The sequence below is a fragment of the Aquarana catesbeiana genome, linkage group LG02 (genome assembly GCF_042186555.1).
Source record: "Aquarana catesbeiana isolate 2022-GZ linkage group LG02, ASM4218655v1, whole genome shotgun sequence".
NCBI classification, from domain to species: Eukaryota; Metazoa; Chordata; class Amphibia; order Anura; family Ranidae; genus Aquarana; species Aquarana catesbeiana.
This window is the reverse complement of record NC_133325.1, coordinates 24,795,904-24,819,481: the sequence shown is the minus strand read 5'-3', so window position 1 is coordinate 24,819,481 and position 23,578 is coordinate 24,795,904. Positions and strand designations below refer to the sequence as shown.

General features: G+C 44.9%; 1 protein-coding gene across 1 annotated transcript; it reads right to left on the bottom strand.

Moving 5' to 3' along the window:
• Positions 1-3,567: 3,567 nt before the first annotated feature.
• LOC141129630 (olfactory receptor 56A4-like) lies at positions 3,568-22,902 on the bottom strand. Its single transcript, XM_073617724.1, has 2 exons — positions 22,799-22,902; positions 3,568-5,774 (listed from the first exon to the last, which is right to left on the bottom strand). The coding sequence occupies exons 1-2, from the start codon at positions 22,851-22,853 to the stop codon at positions 4,804-4,806; spliced, it is 1,026 nt and encodes a 341-aa protein (XP_073473825.1). The 5' UTR covers positions 22,854-22,902; the 3' UTR covers positions 3,568-4,803.
• Positions 22,903-23,578: the final 676 nt, after the last annotated feature.

The window sequence follows — 23,578 nt, the reverse complement described above, 5'->3', positions numbered from 1 at the left end:
AATACCTGTGAGCATAATGAATGGCCTGTACAGATTGTCCATTGATAAAACTCTCTGCCATAGAATTGCTACATGTACGGCCAGGACCAGGGACGGAGTCAGGGTGTTAGGGCTAGGGTAGGTTAGGTGCCCTTTGGGTCTGGTATAAATATTAAGGGGAACCCCCCACCAAAATGTGAAAAAAAAAAAATTGCGTGGGGGTCTCCCCAAAATCCATACCAGGCCCTCCAGGTCTGGTAGGGATATTAAGGGGAACCCTGCGCTAAAATAAAAAAAATGGTGTGGGGGTCCCCCCAAAAACCATACCAGACCCTTATCTGAGCACACAACCTGGCAGGCTGCAGGAAAAAGGGGGGGAAGAGAGCGTCCTTCCCCCTCCTGAACCGTACCAGGTCACATGCCCTCAACATGGGGTGGGTGTTTTGGGGTCCCCCCAAAACACCTTGTCCCCATGTCGATGGGAACAAGGGCCCTATCCCCACAACCCTTGCCCGGTGAGTGTGGGGGTCTGCGGGTGGGGGGCTTATCGGAATCTGGAAGCCCCCTTTAACAAGAGGACCCCAGATCCTTGGCCCCCCTTATGTGAATGGGTATCGGGTACATTGTACACATTCACCAAAAAAGTGTAAAAATTTTAAAAATTACAATAGACAGTTCGGGGCAAACCCTTTATTAAAAAAAAAAGTGTCCCGCGATGTAACTCTACATTCAATGACAATGCCGACTACCCGAAATAAAAAAAAATAACTGAAAAACTCCGCCTTGATGGGAGGTGTCCCGCAACTGCAGGCTTTTTACAATGACAGCTGTTATATAGCTGAGGGCAGGGCCACCCAGTGACGTAAACGGGTGACCCCACTACCTTCTGACGTCATGTGATGTCATGTAATGTCAGAGGGGGGTCATCAATTTACATCACCAGGTGTCCCCGCCCTCAGCTAAGCCTGCAGTCGCGGGACGCCTCCCATCGAGGCAGAGTTTTTCCAAATTGTTTTCTTGGGTCTTTGGCGCTGTCACTGAAGATGGAGCTACATCGTGGGACTTTTTTTTTTTTTTTTAATAAAGGACTTGTCCCAAACTGTCTCCTGTCATTTTTACCATTTTGACACTTTTTTGGTGAATGTGTAGGGGTACAATGTACCTGATACCCATTCACATGGGGGGGGGTATCTGGGTTGGTATGGATTTTGGGGGGGACCCCCAGGCAATTTTTTTTATTTTGGCGCAGGGTTCCTCTTACGCTCCACTAAAACATCGGGCTCATCCCTAGTGCCCATCAATGCAGCCTATCAGTGCCCATCAGTTCAGCCTTATTAGTACCCATCAATGCAGCCTATTAGTGCCCATCAGCGCTGCCTTATCAGTGCCCAATCAGTGCAGCCTATCAGTGCCCATCAGTGCAGCCGATCAGTGCCAATAAGTGCAGCTTCATGAGTGCCCATCAATGCAGCCTATCAGTGCACATCAGTGCCGCCTTATCAATGCTCATCAGTGCAGCCTCATCAGTGGCCATCAGTTCAGCCTATCAGTGCCCATCAGTTCAGCCTATCAGTGCCCATCAGTGCAGCCTGTCAGTGCCCATAAGCACTGTCTATCAGTGCCTATAAGTGCAGCCTTATCAGTGCCCATCAATGCAACCTCATCTGTGCCCATCAAAGCAGTAGGGATCACAGGGAGGATTGAAGGATAGAAAAAAACATTTTTGCTGCTTTGAAATCAAAAGCCTGCCCTCACATCTGGGGAGATGTATTTCTGGGGGGTGCATGTACATCATAAGCTGTCCTCCCAGTAGCTGCCTCTGCAAGAATTCTACAAGCCTAATGATGACAATGTAGGGAGTGATAGAAGATGTTTTTTGCTACAGGAGCAAGGTAAAAGAAACAAAATAATGCTGGGACATGATCTAGAGGGGAAGAGGAAGGTTGGTGGGGTAAATTTGGGTGCAACGTTATTTTACCCTTTCCCATGACTCCAATGCATTTCACCAAAATGGAAAATGTGGGGCAAAATCTGTCCAGCTCTCTCTACCCAAATGGCTATTTACATTTTGAATATTGACCAGGTTGTCAGTATTCAGTGATGGCTCTTTAGGTAACAATACTTTCCCCCAATATTTTTGATGAATTTCAACTTTTGTAATTAGTGTGTTATCTGTCATATAGTGTACGACAGATAATTTGTCAATAGACCTTCAATGGAGGAAAGTCCACAAATAATTAGATATGAGGGGCTGGACTCTGATCTATCATATGTCAAGTGAACTGTGGTGGCGGGATACAGTGACATAACCTCGCCAGTTCCACTAGATGAGGGGTCTTCTACAGTGGTGGTTCTCAAACCAGGGCCCAGTCTTTTTTTTTTAAACTTCAATGCCCCAATAGTTAAAAAAAAAATATACTCACACAATAAAAGTATGGGACACAAAATACAGTATGTATTGAAATGCTGGAAGGTTCTTTTATGGGGCTTGATGTCACTGTGGGATGATAGCTGTTCTGGAGGGGGTTAGGGGGTCCTGCAGCAGACTTGGTGTCCCTGTAGGAAATTAGGTTTCTGGAGGGAGCTGGGGGCAGCTGTGGGGAATGGAGTCTCTCCAGGAGGTCAGGGGGGGGCTATGCAGGGGCACTGTGGGAGCTGGAGGCTTGCAGCACTGCAGGGTGATGAGTGGCACTGTGGGAGGTTTTGGGGCACTGTGGGTGCTGAGGGGCTCTCAGGGGGTCTGAGAGAGATTGAGGGGATATGTGGGCTACTATGGGAGGATGTGAGCTGGGAGGCTGTTTGGTTTTTGGTTTTTCATGGTTATAAAGTCTTCTTCCTTTTATTCCAGGATCTCTCCAGACTGCCTCTTGCTTCTCAGAGTCCTGCAAAGCTTCTCTTCTCTCTAGCACAATCAACCAGCACTGCTCCTTTGTCTTCAGCACATGGTTGTTCCAGTCTTCTTACACCATCCCCCTACTTCCTGTAGCATCATGTCCTGCTCTGAGCTCATGAACCAGTCCAACAGGTTTGTTAGCATATGAATAGGGGAATCTTTCTAAACAGTATATGGCCTTAAAATGTTATTCTGTATTTATGCTATAAAAATCACTTAAATAGCCAGAGCAACTCAGAGGCACTGTGGAAGGTTAAAGGGATCTGCAACTGGCTGGAGACTTGACAGTTTGGAACCATTGAGATTAGGAGCCAACTTATTATGCACAATAAAGTAATAATATTTATAAGAATTGTCTAATTGAATATCTGGCACTTTGTTTTCCATTTCCTCAGGAGGAAAGGTATTGTATTCAGACCAATATTCAAAATGCACACACATTATTGTAATAAGCATACATTTTTTGTAGTAGTATATAACAATATACACAAACTAAAAAACTCCCAAAGCATTACCTCAAATCCTACCAAATTGCCCACATAACCACCCTCAGGTGTGCAGGTAGTGTTATTCATCTCAGCTGTGCACAATCATTGTGTTTGCAAATACCAGCGCAGTTCAGAATGTTGTCTAATAACTACATATCTGCAGTGTGAGATCTAAGGCAATGCTGCATCTGACTGTTAGTTAGGCTCTGACAAGAGGAGGCTAAGCCCCGCCTCTGCCAAGATGGCCACCTCCACACAGAGATACAGTGCAGAACAAATGAGATTGATAAAAAGAGCACCAGATGGTCATCTTAAGAGTCCATAATCATTTATTCAAGAAAAGAATATGAAAACATCAGTATAAAAGGTATCCATTGTCTTTGGGGGGTTGGCAGCCCCCCTTTAGCAGGGCTTAAAATTAGAAAGACAGTGTTTCCTCCATGACTCTATCTCAAGACTCCTGGCAAGTTGTCACATGGTTATATTTGATAAATAAATATGGACTCTTAAGACAACTGTCTGGTGCTCTTTTTTTTATTCCATTTTGGTTTCTCAAGTTGGGGGGCCTGCCTTGTGGTAGAGATGCTAAGGTTTAGTTGTCAAACCCAACCAACACCTTTGTTTTGATGGTCAAAAGTTTAAAGTCCAGCACCTAACATCTACTTGCTCATGGAGAGCACACAATAAAGCATGGTCATGTGATAGGGAAAGTTCAGCTGCAGGGATACAATTGGAAATACTGCTGAGTAGTCATTTGCCCTCTGCTTGCTTTATTTTGGCCACAACATCCAGACTGCAGTTCCTCTGTAACATCGAACATGGTCTTCTTGTTCAGGCATGAGGTGCCACAGCATCACCTATCAGGCTGCAGCAAAGTTTGAAGGCCATTAATCAAAATCAGCAATGCAATTTAAACAAACACAGGTGTGACTTGAAGAAAACATTTAAAAAAAAACACATAAAACAAGCAAAATGTGAATATATGTCTGTCTTCAAGAGGGCAGAAAGTCTTACAACTATTGCTTTTCCACTTGGGTCACAGTTCAGTGTTAACAGTTCATGAAAAATAGACAATGCTCAACCATGGATCATTTGCAAAACCTTAACAATTTACATCACTTGATGTTATGCTATGTAGTTATGTTGACTCATGTAGGGCTTGCTACAAATAAGAGAACCTTTCAAAATCTTCTTCCAACCCTCGGAGATCTGAGTCAAATCCCAATGCTTCTTGAGAAGGTTACTTTCATTCCTTTCTGTTCCTTGTGTGGAGAAGAGAACTTCCAAAATATTTCATCAACAGCTGCCGTCCATACAACATGACATGATCCATGTCATTTTCTGGTCTATTTAGAATATCTCAACAGCCCAAAAAGAGAATTTTCTTCCAATTTTGGTCTTGGGATCAATAAAATATGAGTCCTGTTTTGCGTCACACACATCTCATGGATGAATCTTTATCTTTCCTATCATCCTCTGTATAGAGTTTCTGATCTCCTTGGTCAGCATCCCATACACAAGTGGATTCAGCAATGGGGGCAAAAGGTAGTGCAGAATAGAAAATATTACATGAATGGGACGGGGGAGCTCCTGGAACGTACGACTTGACACTATTGTGGAGGCCACTGTAAAGTAAAATATACAGATTACGATAAGGTGGGAGCCACATGTGCGGAAGGCTTTGGAGGCAGCACTGAAGGAGCGGGCTTTCACCACTGTACGGAGAATAAGGAAATAGGAAACAATGATGAGAAAAACGTCTGTTCCTCCGAACAAAAAGAAGCACACTAAACCGAAGATGTTGCTGGCGGTGTAGTCGCTGCATGACAGCTTCTCTACAGACATGTTCTCGCAGAAGCAATGACGAATTTTTTTACTGGAGCAATAGTCAAGTCTTGCTGCCAGTAGAGGGGGTGGCAATGCGACCACCAAATTCCTGACAACAATGAAGACACAAGCTTTGGCCACAAGTTTATTGGTAATGATGGTAGGGTAGTGAAGGGGGTTGCAGATAGCCACATACCGATCATAGGCCATGACTAGAAATATGGAAGACTCCATGGCTGACCAGAAGGTAGCAAAGAACATTTGGCTAAAGCAAGCACTTTCTGATATGGTTTTATATTCTGTCCAAAGAATAAGCAAAACTCTGGGTGTGGTGACAGTGCAGAGAAGAATGTCCACCATGGCCAGCAAAGCCAGGAAGTAATACATTGGATGGTGAAGTCTTGGCTCAATATAGATGATGGACAACAAGATCACATTGGAAATGATGGTAACAATAAGTAAGAATGTAAGAGGGGTTGCAATATCCGAGCTGTGAACTTCAGGAAAGCAGATAAAGCTGAAGTCCTGTGATGAGTTACTTGTGGAGTTTGTGCCTGAGTTTGAATCGTATGCCAATGGGGCTCCACCTATAATATGGAGAAAAATTACATTTCATTATTATCATCATCATTTACATAGCCCAATCATATTCTGCACTGCTCTTCTATAGTGTCCTATACATAAAACATACATTGTAAGCAAAACAGAATACAACAGGGAACAAAAGTTGAGGGTCCTACTCAATACAGATAAAAGCCTAATAAGGAACAGGGGTATGAGGATCCTGCTCACTACAGATAAAAGTCTAATAGGAAACAAAAGGTATAAGGATCATGGTCAATACAGCTTACATCTAATAGGGAACAGGAGGTATGAGGGTCCTGCTCAATACAGATTACATCTAATAGAGTACAGGAGGTATGAGGGTCGTGCTCAATACAGATTACATCTAATAGGGAAAAGGAGGTTTGAGGGTCCTGCTCAATATAGATTACATCTAATAAAGAACAGGAGGTATGAGGGGTCCCGATCATTACAGCTTACATCCAATAGGGAACAGGAGGTATGAGTGTCCTGATCATTATTAGTTACATCTAAAAGGAAAAGGATGCATAAAGGTCCTGGTAATTACGGCTTACATCACTGTCACCTGCTAGGACGCGTCATAACACTTTTTTGTGAAATTGTAGGGGTACATTTGTACCCTGTTATCATTTCACACAGGGGGGAGGCCGGGATCTGGGGGTCCCCTTGTTAAAGGGGGCTTCCAGATTCCGATAAGCCCCCAGCCCGTAGACCCCACAACCACCGGGCAAGGGTTGTGGGGATGAGGCCCTTGTCCCCATCAACATGGGGACAAGGTGCTTTGGGGAGCTACCCCAAAGCACCCTTCCCATGTTGAGGGCATGTGGCCTGGTACGGTTCAGGAGGGGGGCACGCTCTCGCCCCCCCTCTTTTCCTATGGCCTGCCAGGTTGTGTGCTCGGATAAGGGTCTGGTATGGATTTTTGAGGGGTCCCCAACCAAATTTTTTTTTTAATTTTGGCACGGGGTTCCCCTTAAAATCCATACCAGACCTTAAAGGTCTGGTATGGATTTTGAGGGGGACCCCCACACCATTTTTTTTTTAAATTTTGGTTTGGGGTTCCCCTTAATATTCATATCAGACTCACAGGGCCTGGTAATGGACTGGGGGAATCCCATGCTGTTTTTTTCAATGACTTTTATGTGTATTGCCAGGACCGACAATTCATTATAGCTGCGAGTACTTTTAAATGACTTTTTTCCTTTAGAAATGTCATTTTGTGCAGGGACAGTTCTAAACATGGGAAACACGCGCCACTTTACAGGCATACTATAGACAGCCCCCAGGTATGAAATTTAAAGGAATATTTCACTTTTATTGTTTCACTTTAAGCATTAATAAAATCACTGCTCCTGAAAAAAACGGATGTTTTTAAAACTTTTTTTTGCATTGATCCATGTCCCCTGGGGCAGGACTCGGGTCCCCAAACACTTTTTATGACAATAACTTGCATATAAGCCTTTAAAATTAACACTTTTGATTTCTCATGTTAATGTCCCATAGACTTTACCGGTGTTCCGGCGGCTTTTGAATTTGCCCAGAACACCGCATATTGTTCGGTGTTCTGCAGAACACTCGAACAACCAAAGTTTGGCCCGTTCGCCCATCCCTAATAAATCATTATGGCATCATGACTGTAATGTCAAGGTGACGATCCTGAGTCCTGAGTCCTCTTTTCCTCCGTTAAGACGATCTAGTCAGTGAGATGTCGGCCGCTGGATGGAGAGGCCAGCTCCAGAAGACAAACTCAGAACGAGGCGTGAGGCGCAAGGTACAGATGGCTGCAGGTGATGACGTCACCAGAAGTTTCTTGAGCATGCGCGCTGCAATGGGCTGGCAAGCCGCACTTCTTTCTCTTCTGTTGAGAACTGTTCTGTTGTGTAGCCCAATATAGACTACATCTAATAGAGAACAGGAGGTATGACAGTCCTGCTCATTACAGGTTACATCTAATAGAGAACAGGAGGTATGAGGGTCCTGATCATTACAGGTTACATCTAATAGAGAACAGGAGGTATGAGGGTCACAATCATTACAGGTTACATCTAATAGAGAACAGGAGGTATGAGGGTCCTGATAATTACAGTTTACATCCACAAGAGAACAGGAGGTATGAGGGTCCTGATCATTACAGGTTACATCTAATAGAGAAGAGGAGGCATGCGGATCCTGCCCAATACAGCTTACATCTAATAGCGAAGAGGAGGCTTGAGGGTCCTGCTCAATACAGCTAATGCCGCGTACACACGAGCAGACTTTCCGGCATACTTGGTCCGATGTTCTTCCCGCTGGACTTTCCGGCGGACTACCGCCGGACTTTCTGAACGGACGGACTTGCCTACACACGACCGGACTTTTCGGCAGGCTAGGTCCACCCGTCTTTCCAACAGACTTTCGCCAGAGTTACGGCGGACTTTCCGAATGAACGGACTTGCCCACACACGGACAAGTCCGTTCATTTTGAACGTGACTCGGGTACGACGGGACTAGAAAAGGAAGTGAATCTCGCCGCTTTTATTGGCGAGATTGACACCTTGCAAGCCCCGTCGTGGGGCATCCCAGGCCCTTAGGTCTGGCATGGATTTTAAGGGGAACCCCCCCGCCCCCAAAATCCATGCCAGACCCCGATCCGAGCACGCAGCACGCAGCGGAGAAGAACAAACCGGACGCCGGGAGAAGAGGAACCGGAGGGACCCCCGAAGCCGGAAGAAGACCCCGGAGCTGTCTAATAAATTACTTCAAAAACCTGTGTAGTGTGTTTTATTATTGACACTTTTTCCCTAGGTGAATGGGTAGGGGTACCATGTACCCCATACTCATTCACATAGGGTGGGGGGCCGGGATCTGGGGGCCCTCTTATTATAGGGGGCTCCCGGATTCCGATAAGCCCCCCCGCCCGCAGACCCCGACAACGTGGGGACAAGGTGCTTTGAGGGAGGGGGGGGCCGCAGGGCGTCCCCCCTCCCCCAAAGCACCCACCCCCCCATGTTGAGGGCATGTGGCCTGGTACGGTTCAGGAGGGGGGGGGCGCTCGCTCGTCTCCACCCCCTTTCCTGACCGGCCGGGCTGTGTGCTCGGATCGGGGTCTGGCATGGATTTTGGGGGGGACCCATGCCGATTTTTCGGCGTAGGGGGATCCCCTTAAAATCCATGCCAGGCCTAAGGGCCTGGGATGCCCCGCACTCGCCGCAATAGGAAAATTTGTTTTTCCTATTGCAGCGAGCGTGAGATGCAATACTCTGCCCTTGCGTCGTATCTGGTTCGTCGGACCAGCATACAGACGCATACAGGCGAATGGGCTTTCCGTCAGGAACTGAGTCCGGCGGACTAAGATTTGAAGCATGCTGTAAATCTAGGTACGGCGGACTTTTGGGAAAAAAAAGTCTGCCGGAGCCTACACACGTTCGGATTGTGCGGCGGACTCTGGTCCGCCGGACCAAGTATGCCGGAAAGTCCGCTCGTGTGTACGCGGCATTGCAGTCTAATAGGGTATGGTAGAATGAAGGTCCTGCTCTTACAACTTACAGTTGGATCAGATAACAAGCTGATGTCTCTGAGATAAGTAAAGGCACCTCCAGCCAAGGGGAACAGCAGTTGACCGTTTAGTTCCATGCAAACCTACCTTCTCCATAGCCAAGACACAAACGTTTGCCCTTTTGGTCTAGGGATTTAAGGGTTGGCTAAATGTGCGGATTGTGTCCAACTGCCAGCTTGATGGAAATGGCACAAAAACCACCACATATCTAAGTGCTGAGAATGAGGTGCTTAGAAGAGTTGGTAGCATAAAAGGATTCTAAAAATGAGATAAAGTCAAGGAAAGGTGATCCAATCACCCACCTTTCAAATCTTGCCTCCCCACTGCTATTGCAGTATCTCACAAAAGTAAGTACACCCCTCACATTTTTGTAAATATTTTATTATATCTTTTCATGTGACAACACTGAAGAAATGACACGTTGCTACAATGTAAAGTAGTAGCAGACGCTGCCCCATTGTTTTCAATAGGAAGGGGCGCTTTAGGAGCGGTAAATACACCGCTCCTACAGCGCTCCAAAGATGCGGCTTGCAGGACTTTTTAGACCGCCCTGCAAGCGCACCGCTCCAGTGTGAAAGCCCTCGGGGCTTTCACATTGGAGTGCATTGAGCGGCTCTTTCAGGACGCTTTGCAGGCGCTATTTTTAGCACTTTAGCACCTGCAAAGCACCTCAGTGTGAAAGGGGCCTAAGTCCTCTTTCACACTGGGGCATTTTTCAGGCATTTTTGAGGCACTTTAGTGTTAAAAAAAAGCACCTGTAAAACGCCTGAAAGAAGCCTCATGTGCAATCCCAATGTGAGAGCCCGAGTGCTTTCACACTGAGACCCCTTTCAAACTGGGGCGTTTTAGCGTTAAAAAAAGCGCCTGTAAAGCACCTGAAAGAAGCCTCATCTGCAATCCCAATGTGAGAGCCTGAGTGCTTTCACACTGAGGCGCTGCGCTGGCAGGGCGTCAAAAAAAGTCCTGCAAGCAGCTTCTTTGCAGCGCTTAAGCAAAGAAGCACTCGGGCTTTCACATTGGGATTGCAGATGAGACTTTTTACAGGCGCTTTTTTTAACGCTAAAGCACCTGAAAAATGCCCCAGTGTGAAAGGGGACTAAGGATCTGAAAAAAAGAATTGTTGCTCTACCTAAAGATGGCCTAGGCTATAAGACGATTACCAAGACCCTGAAACTGTGTAACAGGACAGGTTCCACTCAGAACAGGCCTCGCCATGGTCGACCAAAGACAACCAAAGATGTGCTCAGCGTCATATCCAGAGATTGTCTTTGGGAAATAGACGTATGAGTGCTGCCAGCATTGCTGCAGAGGTTGTAGGGGTGGGGAGTCAGCCTGTTGGTGCTCAGACCATACGCCGCACACTGCATCAAATTGGTCTGCATGGCTGTCGTCCCAGAAGGAAGCCTCTTCTAAAGATGATGCACAAGAAAGTCGCAAACAGTTTGCTGAAGACAAGCAGACTAAGGATATGGATTACTGGAACCATGTCCTGTGGTCTGATGAGACCAAGATAAACTTATTTGGTTCAGATGGTGACAAGCGTGTGTGGCGGCAACCAGGTGAGGAGTACAAAGATAAGTGTGTGTTGCCTACAGTCAAGCATGGTGGTGGGAGTGTCATGGTCTGGGGCTGCATGAGTGCTGCCGACACTGGGGAGCTACAGATCATTGAGGGAACCATGAATGCCAACATGTACTGTGACATACTGAAGCAGAGCATGATCCCCTCCCTTCAGAGACTGGACCGCAGGGCAGTATTCCAACATGATAACGACCCCAAACACACCTCCAAGACGACCACTGCCTTGCTAAAGAAGCTGAGGGTAAAGGTGATGGACTGGCCAAGCATGTCTCCAGACCTAAACCCTATTGATCATCTGTGGGACATCCTCAAACGGAAGGTGGAGGAGAGCAAGGTCTCTAACATCCACCAGCTCTGTGATGTCATCATGGAGGAGTGGAAGAGGACTCCAGTGCCACCCTGTGAAGCTCTGGTGACCTCCATGCCCAAGAGGGTTAAGACAGTGCTGGAAAATAATGGTGGCCACACAAAATATTGACACTTTGGGCCCAATTTGGACATTTTCACTTAGGGGTGTACTGACTTTTGTTGCCAGCGGTTTAGACATTAATGGCTGTGTGTTGAGTTATTTTGAGGGGACAGCAAATTTACACTGTTATACAAGCTGTACACTCACTACTTTACATTGTAGCAAAGTGTCATTTCTTCAGTGTTGTCACATGAAAAGATAGAAGAAAAGATTTATAAAAATGTGACTGAGGGGTGTACTTACTTACCTTTTTTTTTACTTTTTCAAGTGGCCTGAAGTGTGGCGAGTGTGTCTGCCTACACAGGAGGTAGTCGTGAACTCTCTAAAGGCCTACAACACCTTAGATCTATGGGTGCCAGTGGGATGATATCACTGCTCCAAGGATTCATAGGCGTTGTCTGTATTGCTTTACTTTCTACTTTAAGTATGGGCAAGATTAGACAAGATTGGGCATGATAATGGTATAGATGGAGGAATGTGAAGAGGGGATAAGAAAGTGTGTTCAATGAATATTTCATGTATAAGGTTAACTAGAAATTTGGGGAAATGCTGTGTTTTCAGGAAATGCTAGGAATTCAGTGCACCTGTATCTTTCCTGTCCAGGTTTTGAATCATGCCTCCGGGTTTCAGGTGAACTGAAACCCAGACACAATATTCAGACTGGGCTGTGGCTTCCCAAGCAAACAAGATAGTCACACACAAATCTGTTGCTGTCCAGGAGCTGCGGGTGGCTGTCTGGGTGTAAGTTCGGCATCACTAGTGGGCAGAGTGATGATGTCAGCAAGAGCAAGTTGGCCACACCCACTGTTCACTGCGACACGATATGCACACCGCATTACTACTCTCATTGGGTCACCCAAAGGTGTTCCAGGCCACTAAAGTGTTCCGGTTTGGCTTGGAAGAAAAGGTGGCAACCCTGTCCTCACTGCATATAGTCCTCGCTCCATATAGTTCTCGCTCCATGCTGTCCTCGCCCCATGCTGTCCTCGCTCAATGCTGTCCTCGCCCCATGCTGTCCTCGCCCCATGCTGTCCTCGCTCAATGCTGTCCTCGCCCCATGCTGTCCTCGCCCCATGCTGTCCCCGCCCCATGCTGTCCTCGCTCAATGCTGTCCTCGCCCCATGCTGTCCTCGCTCAATGCTGTCTTCGCCCCATGCTGTCCTCGCCCCATGCTGTCCCCGCCCCATGCTGTCCTCGCTCAATGCTGTCCTCGCCCCATGCTGTCCTCGCTCAATGCTGTCCTCGCCCCATGCTGTCCTCGCCCCATGCTGTCCTCGCCCCATGCTGTCCTCGCTCAATGCTGTCCTCGCCCCATGCTGTCCTTGCCCCATGCTGTCCTCGCTCAATGCTGTCCTCGCCTCATGCTGTCCTCGCCCCATGCTGTCCTTGCCCCATCCTGTCCTCGCTCAATGCTGTCCTCGCCCCATGCTGTCCTCGCCCCATGCTGTCCTCGCTCAATGCTGTCCTCGCCCCATGCTGTCCTCGCCCCATGCTGTCCTCGCCCCATGCTGTCCTCGCTCAATGCTGTCCTCGCCCCATGCTGTCCTCGCCCCATGCTGTCCTCGCCCCATGCTGTCCTTGCCCCATGCTGTCCTCGCTCAATGCTGTCCTCACCCCATGCTGTCCTCGCCCCATGCTGTCCTCACCCCATGCTTCTATTATTTTATATTTCTTCCACTGACACCAATGATGGGGCACTATTCCCTTCATTGACACCAACAATGGGGCACAATTACTTCCATTGACACCAACAATGGGCATTATTTCTTCCACTGACACCAACAATGGGGCCTTATTCCTTCCAGTGACACAAGCAATGAGGCACTATTCCTTCCACTGACACCAACAATGGGGCACAATTACTTCCATTGACACCAACAATGGGCATGATTTCTTCCACTGACACCAACAATGGAGCACGATTCCCCCTACTGACACCAATGATGGGGAACTATTCCTCCCACTGAAACCAACAATGTCCTTTCCCCCTTACTGGATCTGGGGGTTCTTTTTCCTGGAGCCCCCTGGGTATTTTTAAATTTGGATTTGTGAATGGCAAGCCTACAAGTCCCATCTTCCAGCAGAGGGGCTCATAGATCTCAATGGAACACAAAAGTGGTGACATCAACCACTGCCCATCGACACTTCCTCCAGACCGAAGTATGGACCTGGGGTTGGAAGAATAGTCTGCAGGACTACCTGTGCACTGGGCCTATGATCCACTGATTTTGTTTGCAATACTTTGTAGTCTACAAAGCAAAAATAATTATGCATATTTGTAATCATTTTGTTTATTATCATTATTATTATTTGTATTATTTTTTTGCAAAAAAAGTCTTATTTTGACACTTTTTATTACTATGAGCAGCGCACTGAGATAATAAATAAAATAATCACTTTATAAGTTGTATCACTTCAACTACGAACTTGCCAATTTCCTTCCCAATGCAGCTCTGCCTCCGGTAATTACATAATAAATAGGGAATTAATCACTAGCAACAATACAAACCTCATTATACTGATAAAGGGTGCCAGTCATCCAGATACCAAACCATGAGCTCCAGATGCCACATCTCCCCATCTTATGTAAAGAGCCACAATGATTGGAAGTTTTTATTGAAGGAAATAAAAATATAACAATATAAGGATACGCTGTATAAAATGTAAAAAATAGCTTTATGATATCACAAAAAAACAAAAAAACAAATGTACACTCGTAATGTGAGATCCATTGATATTTGATGACAACAAATACTAAATTGATAATGCAAGTCGTCAAAAGTATTTACTGTTATTTAGACTTATCAACAAGTTTTACAATGGCAATATACACTCACCGGTCACTTTATTATTAGGTACACCTGTTCAATTGCTTGGTAATACAAATTGCTAATCAGTCAATCACATGGCAGCAACTCAATGCATTTAGGCATCTAGATGTGGTGAAAAAGATTTTTGCCCAACTACCTGGATGGACTGGTTATGGTCCACATCCCTGGTACATAGAGTAGAAGATGTTCCTCAAAGAGTGGGACTTTAAACGGACTATAAACAGTGGTTTAAATATAAAAATACAAATTGATTGAAAGATGAAATACAATTGGAAGCATATGGTTAAAATCAAACACATGGTGATGGGAACAGCATGGAATCGGCACAAGCACAAGATGACTGTCAGACAGAAAGAGACCAACGCGTTTCGACATACAAAATGCAGACCTTCTTTAGGGACAGAGGGCTTACGAGTTCCAAATGTATAGCCTTAATCCCATGTGTTAATAGTTCACCCAAGAGAGATCATAGCTCAAAGGATAAGGAAGGAGTTGAACCATCACAACTGCACATAGAAATCAAGAGAGGAAGAGGATGAAAAACGTCACAGCATGTTCCCCTGCGTAGGGACACGAAATTCTGCCAGGGAGGGGCCAAAACCAAGAACACTCACTGTAGTATGTCCCAGTAGGCCTATACCCCAATGATTATGGAAGAATAAAGGGTGCTCGTCCACAGAACCGGGTCAATAACAGGTAGGAGCTGAGGAATGTCTATATAATATATAGAGGCATCCGTAAAGTTGAGGGCCATATGGTCATCTATAGTGCAGGTCTCTAATATGTGACTGGAACAGCCATGCAGATCTTGTATCTATAGTAGGGCAGCGTGGCTGCTGGTGTCTCCCAGGTGAAGCAGCGCCAGCAGCAGCCACGCTGCCCTACCATAGATACAAGATCTGCCTTTTGTATGTCGAAATGCGTTGGAATCTTTGTGTCTTTCTGACAGTCATCTTGGGCCTTTCCACTAGCCGATTCCATGCTGTTCCCATCATCATGTGTTTGATTTTATCCATACGCTTCCAATTATATTTCAGGTTTCAATAAATTTGTATTTTTTTTTATTGAAACCACTGTTTATAGCCCGTTTAAAATCCCACTCTTTGAGGAACTTCTTCTATTCTAGACGTGGGGAAGACGACTTGCTGAAGTTAAAACCAAGCATCAGAATGGGGAAGAAAGGAAAATTAAGAGATATTTAACGTGGCAACTTACGAAAATTCTCGTATGCATAGTTGTTGGTGCCAAGACGGGCTGGTCTGAGTGTTTCAGAAACTGCTGATTTACTGGGATTTTCACACACAACCAGATTTCCAACACCTAGTTGAATCTATACCACAAAGAATTAAGTCAGTTCTTAAGTCAAAAGGGGGTCCAGCCTGGTACTAGCAAGGTGTACCTGATAAAGTGGCCGGTGAGTGTAGTTGCCCAGCCTTAACACAATGGACCATGATGCCTGAAACCACATGTGTTAACATGCACCTGTTAAAGCACACGTGTGTGTGGAAGGACCCTTAAGCCTCGTACACACGATAAGAAAATTGGAAAAATGATCGTCCTTTTTTTATTTTTTATTTTTTGCATGCCGAGCTCCATATCAAAAATGAAGAGGTTACTCAACTTACGAAAAGGAAAATCCTACCTCCTTTATATATGCGGTCGATGAAGGTGGGAATATTGCAGACTTAATTTTTTGTACCCATAATGCACTGACTGGTCTTTGAACTTGGGTCTGCTGGCTTAGAAGGACAAACAGTGGGGACTTTGTTTTGTGCCAGCCCCTTCACTATAAAAGGGCAATTTGCCAGTCTGTATGTGTTGGAGTAGTGTAGAGGGAGTTAGTTGCTATTCAGTGCTATATTGTGCTATAATATGCTAAAATACTAGGGTTGCACTGATACCACTTTTTTAAGACCGAGTACAAGTACCGATACTTTTTTTTCAAGTACTCGCCGATACCGATACTTTTTTTTAATGTAATGTAACAGTAGCACTAATATGCAGCACTGATGGGCACTGATAGGTGGCACTAAGGAGGTGTGGACTGTGCCAGTAGTTTTTATTTTCATTTTATTTTTTTTTTTACAATTTTATTCTTTACAATATATATTTTTTTTCAATTTATATTTTATTTACAATGCTTTTTTTTTTTTGGGGGGGGGGGGTGGTCAGCATTATTTTTTTATTTGATATTTTATTTTACAATTTTACTTTTGAATATTTATTACGATGTTACCTCTGTTGAGGGGAGGGGCTTTGGTGAGATATCAGGGGTCCAAACAGACCTCTGACATCCCTTTCACACAGAGAAAGTGACTAATGACACAGATTTCCTAGTTCCTTTCTCTGCAGCCTCAGCTGCACTAAAGATGAATGGACAGGAGACAGAGGCTCCTTTTCATTCATAAACTGCGGCATCGTATACACAGTTTACAATGCTCAGTTAAGAATGGATAGAGCCAGTGACCACTGACTCTGTGCATTCGGAAAAGGAAGGAGCCAGTAAATGACAGATTACTCCACTCTCCATCCTGACAGATCCAGAACAGAGGGGGGACCTGAGGAGGACATGGAGGAGGAGCAGAGAAGGAGCAGAGGAGGACATGGAGATAGAGCTGAGAAGGAGCGGAGGAGGACACGGAGGGGGAGCGGAGGAGGATATACAGGGGGGAGCAGAGAAGGACATGGAGGACGAGCGAGATTGGTGCTTGTAGCATTCCCCACCGCTGTACGATCTTCCCTTTACTGCCTGGGTATCAGATTAGGTATCGGGCCATTTGCATGAGTACAAGTACTCATGCAAATGCTTGGTATTGGTACCGTTATCAATACTAGTATTGGTATCGGTGTAACCCAATAAAATATCATGGATTGCAGTATGGTGGGCTACATATTTTTGTGTATCCACCCCCCGTGTTTACAGTTCAGAGACCCAACAGTACTTTTTAAGACTACCTTTTTTTTTCAGCAATACCTATAGTTGTTTTTTGTGACAGAACAACTTAGGTGATTCCTTCCGCCAAACAGTGCCTCCTGCACTCCAAATTATAGCAGACCAAGAGCTAATAACAGCCCTGTTACCTGAATCATCGTACACAGACAAGATTTTGAAGTAAACTCCAAAGAAATAACCGTTTATTGAAACTCAGACACATACTGGAGTGCGTTTTTGTACAAATTGTAGGGTTCAGGAGAGTGCTAGGTACAGAGTGCAGGGTTCTAGAGTGCATTATGCACAGGGTGCAGGGGTCTGGAATGCGTTATGCAGAGGTTCAAGGTTCTGTAGTGCGTTTTGCACAGGTTCAAGGTTCTGTAGTGCGTTTTGCACAGATCATAAGGTTTTTAATCATCCAGGTTCAAATATAGGTTTTGGGTAGTATCACTTATAAGAATAATTTATATATATTTTGAATTTATATTATCCTACCTACCCTCTGTCCACAAGAGGATTAGGAGGTTTTAAAAGCCTGATGATCTGGATAGGTGCCCGCGTCGGCTCGCCTCTGCATATAGTCAAAAGAAGACGAAATGGCCGCACTCTGCACTCGATCAAAATTCTTTTATTCAGAACATCCCAAAGTGTTGACAGAAAACTGGTAGATGCATTTCACACACTCCAAGTGCGCTTAATCATTACACCAAATGAATTTCTTCTTTTTACTTGTGAGCAGCTTATATTACAAGTGGTAGTGCATAGGATCACGTAGTAATATTTTAAGGTAAAACCTGCTTTGTCTCTCCCTCTTATATTGCCACCTAACCAAGCTTCTTACATACTGTTCAACCACTGAATAATAATTGTGACTACTGTCTTTCAAATAATGCACTCCATTGTTTATTTTAGGCTAAAAATTGCCTCGTCTCTGCCCTTTACATTGGGACCTAAGCTAGCTGCTTACATACTGTCTAACCACTGTACAATATTTGTGGCTATTGTCTCTCAAATATTACACTCTAATGATTATGCTTACATAATGTCTACCTACTGAACAATAGTTGTGGCTTTTGTCTTTCAGGTAATAGAATCCAATGATTATTTTAGGCTTAAAACTGTCTCATCTCTCAAGTTTACGTTGCGGCCTTACAAAACTGCTTACTGTAGATACGGATTTGTGGCTATTGTCTTTCAGATAGTAATGTTATGGACTAACCAAGCTGCCTACATAATGTCTGCCTGCTGAACAAATTTGTATTTTTTTTTTTTAATAATTAACAGTTTTTATTAAATTTTTTTTTCCACATAAACAGGCAAAAAAAAAAAAGATAAGGTATTTAACAAGGGACTACGTATAGATTTCTTAAACAATCAGTAATGTAATAAGGACACATAGCTAAATGATATGCATTAGTCATAGTGATCAACTAGAAAAAGTAACAATGGGTTGAAGAAAAGAAGCATATCAACCGATCTAGCTGCATAAATTCAAGCAATCAAGTACTGTTCCCAACCGGGCCGATTCTAATTTGGCAGATCGCGGGGAGAGCACCCAAGGCACCAATGTCCAAAAACTGTTGCTTAAAGGAAATTGGCAACCAACAAACTATAAAGAAAGAGAGATAAAGAAGAGGAAAGTGATAGAGAAAGGGAAATAGAGGGGGTCCTGAGTCTATTGTTCGCAGGAGTTGAGGCTCAGCGCCACCTCAGACTGTAAAGCAGGATCATTACTCATGAGGACTCTTCACACAGATGCCAAGACCTCCAGATGGCATTGTGTTGATCGACCGTGTCGGTGAGGTAGCTCAATAGGGTACGGGGATATTTGCTTTTTTCAGTGGAGAGCCACCAAACACCTGGCCGCCGTTAATATGTGGCATGGTATTTTTTTAGCAAGCTTAGATAATCTTGGCGGAAGTAACCCCAGTAAAACGACCTTAGGGCAGAGGGGGAAAATAAAATCTAATAAACTTTGTAGGAGGTCCTGTACTGACTTTTAATAGGGGTGTATTGATTAGCACTGCCAATAAATATGGAACAAGGTGCCCAGATCTTTGCAGCATGGCCAGCAGCGATCTGATGCAAATTTATACTGTATTCTAATGTTTATTTCAAGGTAAAAGCTGCCTCATCTCTCCTTCTTATGTTTTAGCCTGTCCAGTCACTGACCAATATTTATGGCTATTGTCTCTTAAATATTACATTCCTTTCAAGGCAAAAGCTGCCTTGTTTCTCCAACTTATGTTGCAGCCTAACCAAGCTGCTTACATACTGTCCAGACACTGTGCTATATATTGGACTATTGTTTTTCAGGTATTGCACTCTAATATTTATTTTAAGATAAAACCTACCTCGTCTCTTTCTATTTGCTGTCTATTCAGGTTTATTTTATTAAAGCCAGTTCAGTTTTAAAATATTTATTGGTTTTATCATTCTGTGTAAAAGATCAAGTGCAAGCATATAAATCACCCACGCAGGGGCTAAAGACTGATCAAAAAGTACAAAAGATTCCACTAAAAAAATTACAAATATAGCAACCATCGAAAAACAATTCTGTACTATGAAGATTATATCAAAGAATAATGAGTGCTGAATAAACAAAAAGGCCAATGTACATGGCCTGTTCACAGTCGTCCATGGGGTGGCACAACTTCTGCCATCAATACCAGAGGACAGCATTGGCATAAACAAACAGATGGAGGTCCTAGAAAGAAGATGGAAGAGAGAAAAGGAGGAGAAATAAGATCCAGAGAAAGAGTAAGAAAAGAAAGGAAGAAAATTCAGACTCTGGAGTTTCGCCGGTGACATTTAGATAAGGCCCGAACAAGCCGGTTGAAGAGAGGGAAATTCATATGAGATCCATGGTTCCCAGATCTTGAGAAATTTGGAATGGGAATCATTCACAATACTGGACATCTGCTCATGGAGCATTAGAGCAGTAAAACGCAACTTCATCCCCTGGAAGGCCACGCGTGGTATCTTCCAGGCTTGTGTTTTTGTCAGAGAGCTCACCTTGCTGGTCATGGGATTGGCCACCAAAGGGCGTGCCTGTGAGCAAGCCGGCCTATTTAAGTTTGTCAGGCACTCTGTTCAGTGCTGCCTGATCATCAGCTTCCTGTGCCATAGTTCCTGTTTCCTGTCTTGTCTTCCTGTTTACCTGATCTCCTGAGGACCCGGATTGCCCTTGGATTCTCCTGTTTGCTGCCTGTACCTGACCTTGGCCTGTTTGACTCCGCTTCTGCCTGCTCCTATTGTACCTTGCTGCCAGTCTGTTGCCGAACCATGCTTGTGTCCCAATTTGCCTGTCTTGCTCCTGCTCAGCACCAGTGTTACGGACTACTGACCTGTTGTCTGAAGATCATCTCTCATCCTGTACCTGGATCTCTTCAGCAGGCTCTCATACCATTCCGCACTCTCGTGCCTCCTGTCTGCTCTACCAGGGGCCGTGAGTCGGATAAGTAAGGGAGTCTACCCTCTGCCCAAGCGGACTCATCAGTCTGGTAAGTAAAAGTCTGACAGTTTTGGTCCGTTTGGCAGAGCTAAAAAGGTAAGTGACCAGCTTCTCCTGGGGCTCATATAAGCCAGGTATCGGGCAATGCAAAAGGGCCAACTTAGCGTCTCTGAGGACCATTAGATGGAACAGGGTCTGGAGCAGGCCGAAGACCCGGGACCAAAATCCCACCAGTCTGGGAAAGGACCACCAGGTATGGAGCACATCCCCCGTTTGTCCACAATTGCGAAAGCATCTGTCGCCACTTTCTGGGTAGGCATGTGCAAGTCGGCCAGGAACCCTGTACCATCTAAAAAGGACCTTATACGCAGTTTCAAGCATATTTGTATTAAAGGAACATTTTGCAACCATTTTCCTAGCCTTGCTCCAGTCCGCCAGGTCTATTGGGGACTGGAGGTCCCGCTCCCATTGAAACATGTAGGAGAGAGATACTGATAACGGGCGTTCATTCAAAGATGCATAAATGAGGCCAGGGGCCTCCGGGCATACTGAAACGTGTGTTCAAAAAAGGTTTTCTGATCGGGGTAAGAAGACGTGTGGCGCAGGGCAGCAATCCAATGTTTAAGTTGACGAAAACTAAAGTGCTCCCTTAGCGGGGCCTCATGCGTCTCTCGAATGGCCTCCCGGGATGGGAAGGAGCGGGAGGAAAGAAAATCCTGTACCCGAATAAAGCCTCGGGAGAGCCACCAGGAGAAAGCCTAAGACTTTGAGAAGCCTGTAGGAAACAGGTAATAGGAAGCACCAGATTAGAGCCATAGGCTCTAATAGGCATCAAAAAAGGTGACCTGCGAGCGCCAAGCAGTTCACCCAGTTGTGTTAGAACAGCAAATGAATATTCGCTGTCCTAACACTGAACCACCTCTCCCCAATCAGGTCTGTTACCCGTAACCTGATTGGCTGAAATGACAGGCGCTGTGATAATGGAGGACATCGCTCGGAGGACACCGCTCACCTCTGTCACCCACTGCCCCACCAAGACAGGGTAAGTGCCGGGCATACGGCGGGCGGGGGGGGTCACAGTAGCGGCATTGGATGGCACAGTGGCAGCATTGGATGGGCAGAGTGGCAGCATTCAATGGGCAGAGTGGCTGCGTTTGATCGGCGGGAGGGGGGGTCACAGTGGCGGCATTGGATAGCACAGTGGAAGCATTTGATGGGCAGAGTGGCTGCAATTGATGGGCAGAGTGGAAGGCAGCATTCGATGGGCAGAGTGGCATCATTTGATAGCACAGTGGCTTCGTTCGATGGGCAGATTGGCAACATGCGAAGGGCACAGTGGTGGCATTCAATGGGCACAGTGGCAGCGTTTGATGGCAAAATGGCAGCGTTTGATGGGCACAGTGGCAGTGTTTGATGGCACAGTGAGGCTGCAATTGATGGTTTTTTTTCAGTATTTTTCAGTTTGTTTGCTCCCCTCCAAAAAATTTTGAGCACCAGCTGCCACTGCTCCCAAACCAAGAGAGAGAAGGATATTGCCAGGAATGCATAAGGGAGGTCAGAGAGTGCAGAAAAGGATAGTTTGCAGAGAATAGGGTTAAGTAGGAAGGTGTCAATTTGTTTCCTAAATAGTCAAGCGAGTGAGTTGCCCAGCGATACAAAGAGTATTGTTAAAGGTGTTTCACGTCCTTTGTAGGAAGGGTAATGTTTGGAAGGGTTTATCCAGAGACCCGAGAATGCAGAGAAGCGATCAAGTGTTATTCAGGCCAATTCAAGCAATATTTCATATTAACCTGGCTGAGAGGAGATTTTTAAACGTTTTTAGTCCTAATTACAATAAAAAAAATAAAATATGCACTACATTAAACCGCTTTTTAGAGCCATCAATACTTCTCATGCAGAAATCTGCAGCTAAATTTACTCCAGTGTTCTGCCACAGAAAATATTGTAATTATGCTGAACATAATGAGAAACTCTGACACTAATCCTATCACCAGCAACCTTACCTAATAATCCCCAAATATACCGAGCCCTCTGCTGGATCAATATCTGTACCGGAGGAGACATGGAAGTACATTTCACACTCACAGATTACTCTAAGAATTATTACTTTAGATAGATAGATAGATAGATAGATAGATAGATAGATAGATAGATAGATAGTGATGAATAGATAGAACAATGAATTGATGGACTGTTATTTAGAGATAGATATTCTAGGACTTACTCATGGTGGGTCTGTGCTCCTGGTCCGGCTCCTCCGTTATCTCTGGATTATCCATCCATCTGGGCTCATTAGGGGCAGAAGTGCTGGAGGAGGAAGGATGACGCATCCATAACGAGCCGTGGAGTTTCCAGGAAACATTGAAATCCAGCCATCACTTTATTCTGTTACAGTTCCACATTACTTATCAGCTATTCGCTAAAATAATATTATCCGGCAGAAATAATTATATTCTGTAGCTGAGGAAGATAGTGATGCTTTTAAAAAACATTTGCTAGTGTGGAGAAGCAATTCGCAACCTTATTATCATGAAGGGACCCTGGGAAATAACCCTCAGGTCTCAGGAAACCCCAGCTTATAATTATTATATCTACATTAGTGTGATCAGTAAGATGAAATACCGTATAAGAATAAGGGCAATTTTTTCAGTAATATTTTACAAATAAACAGTAATATTAATGGACATAAAATTGTAGTGTCCCCTTAGATTGGTGGTCAGTAGGATAAGGTCCACCTTACACTGGTATTCATTATGAGAAGGGCCCCTTGCTCTGGTGATCAGTGAGAAGAATGTCCCTTACATTGGTGATCAGAGGGAAGAATGTTCCTTACATTGGTGATCAGTGAGAAGAATGTTCCTTACATTGGTGATCAGAGGGAAGAATGTTCCTTACATTGGTGATCAGTGAGAAGAATGTTCCTTACATTGGTGATCAGTGAGAAGAATGTTCCTTACATTGGTGATCAGAGGGAAGAATGTTCCTTACATTGGTGATCAGTGAG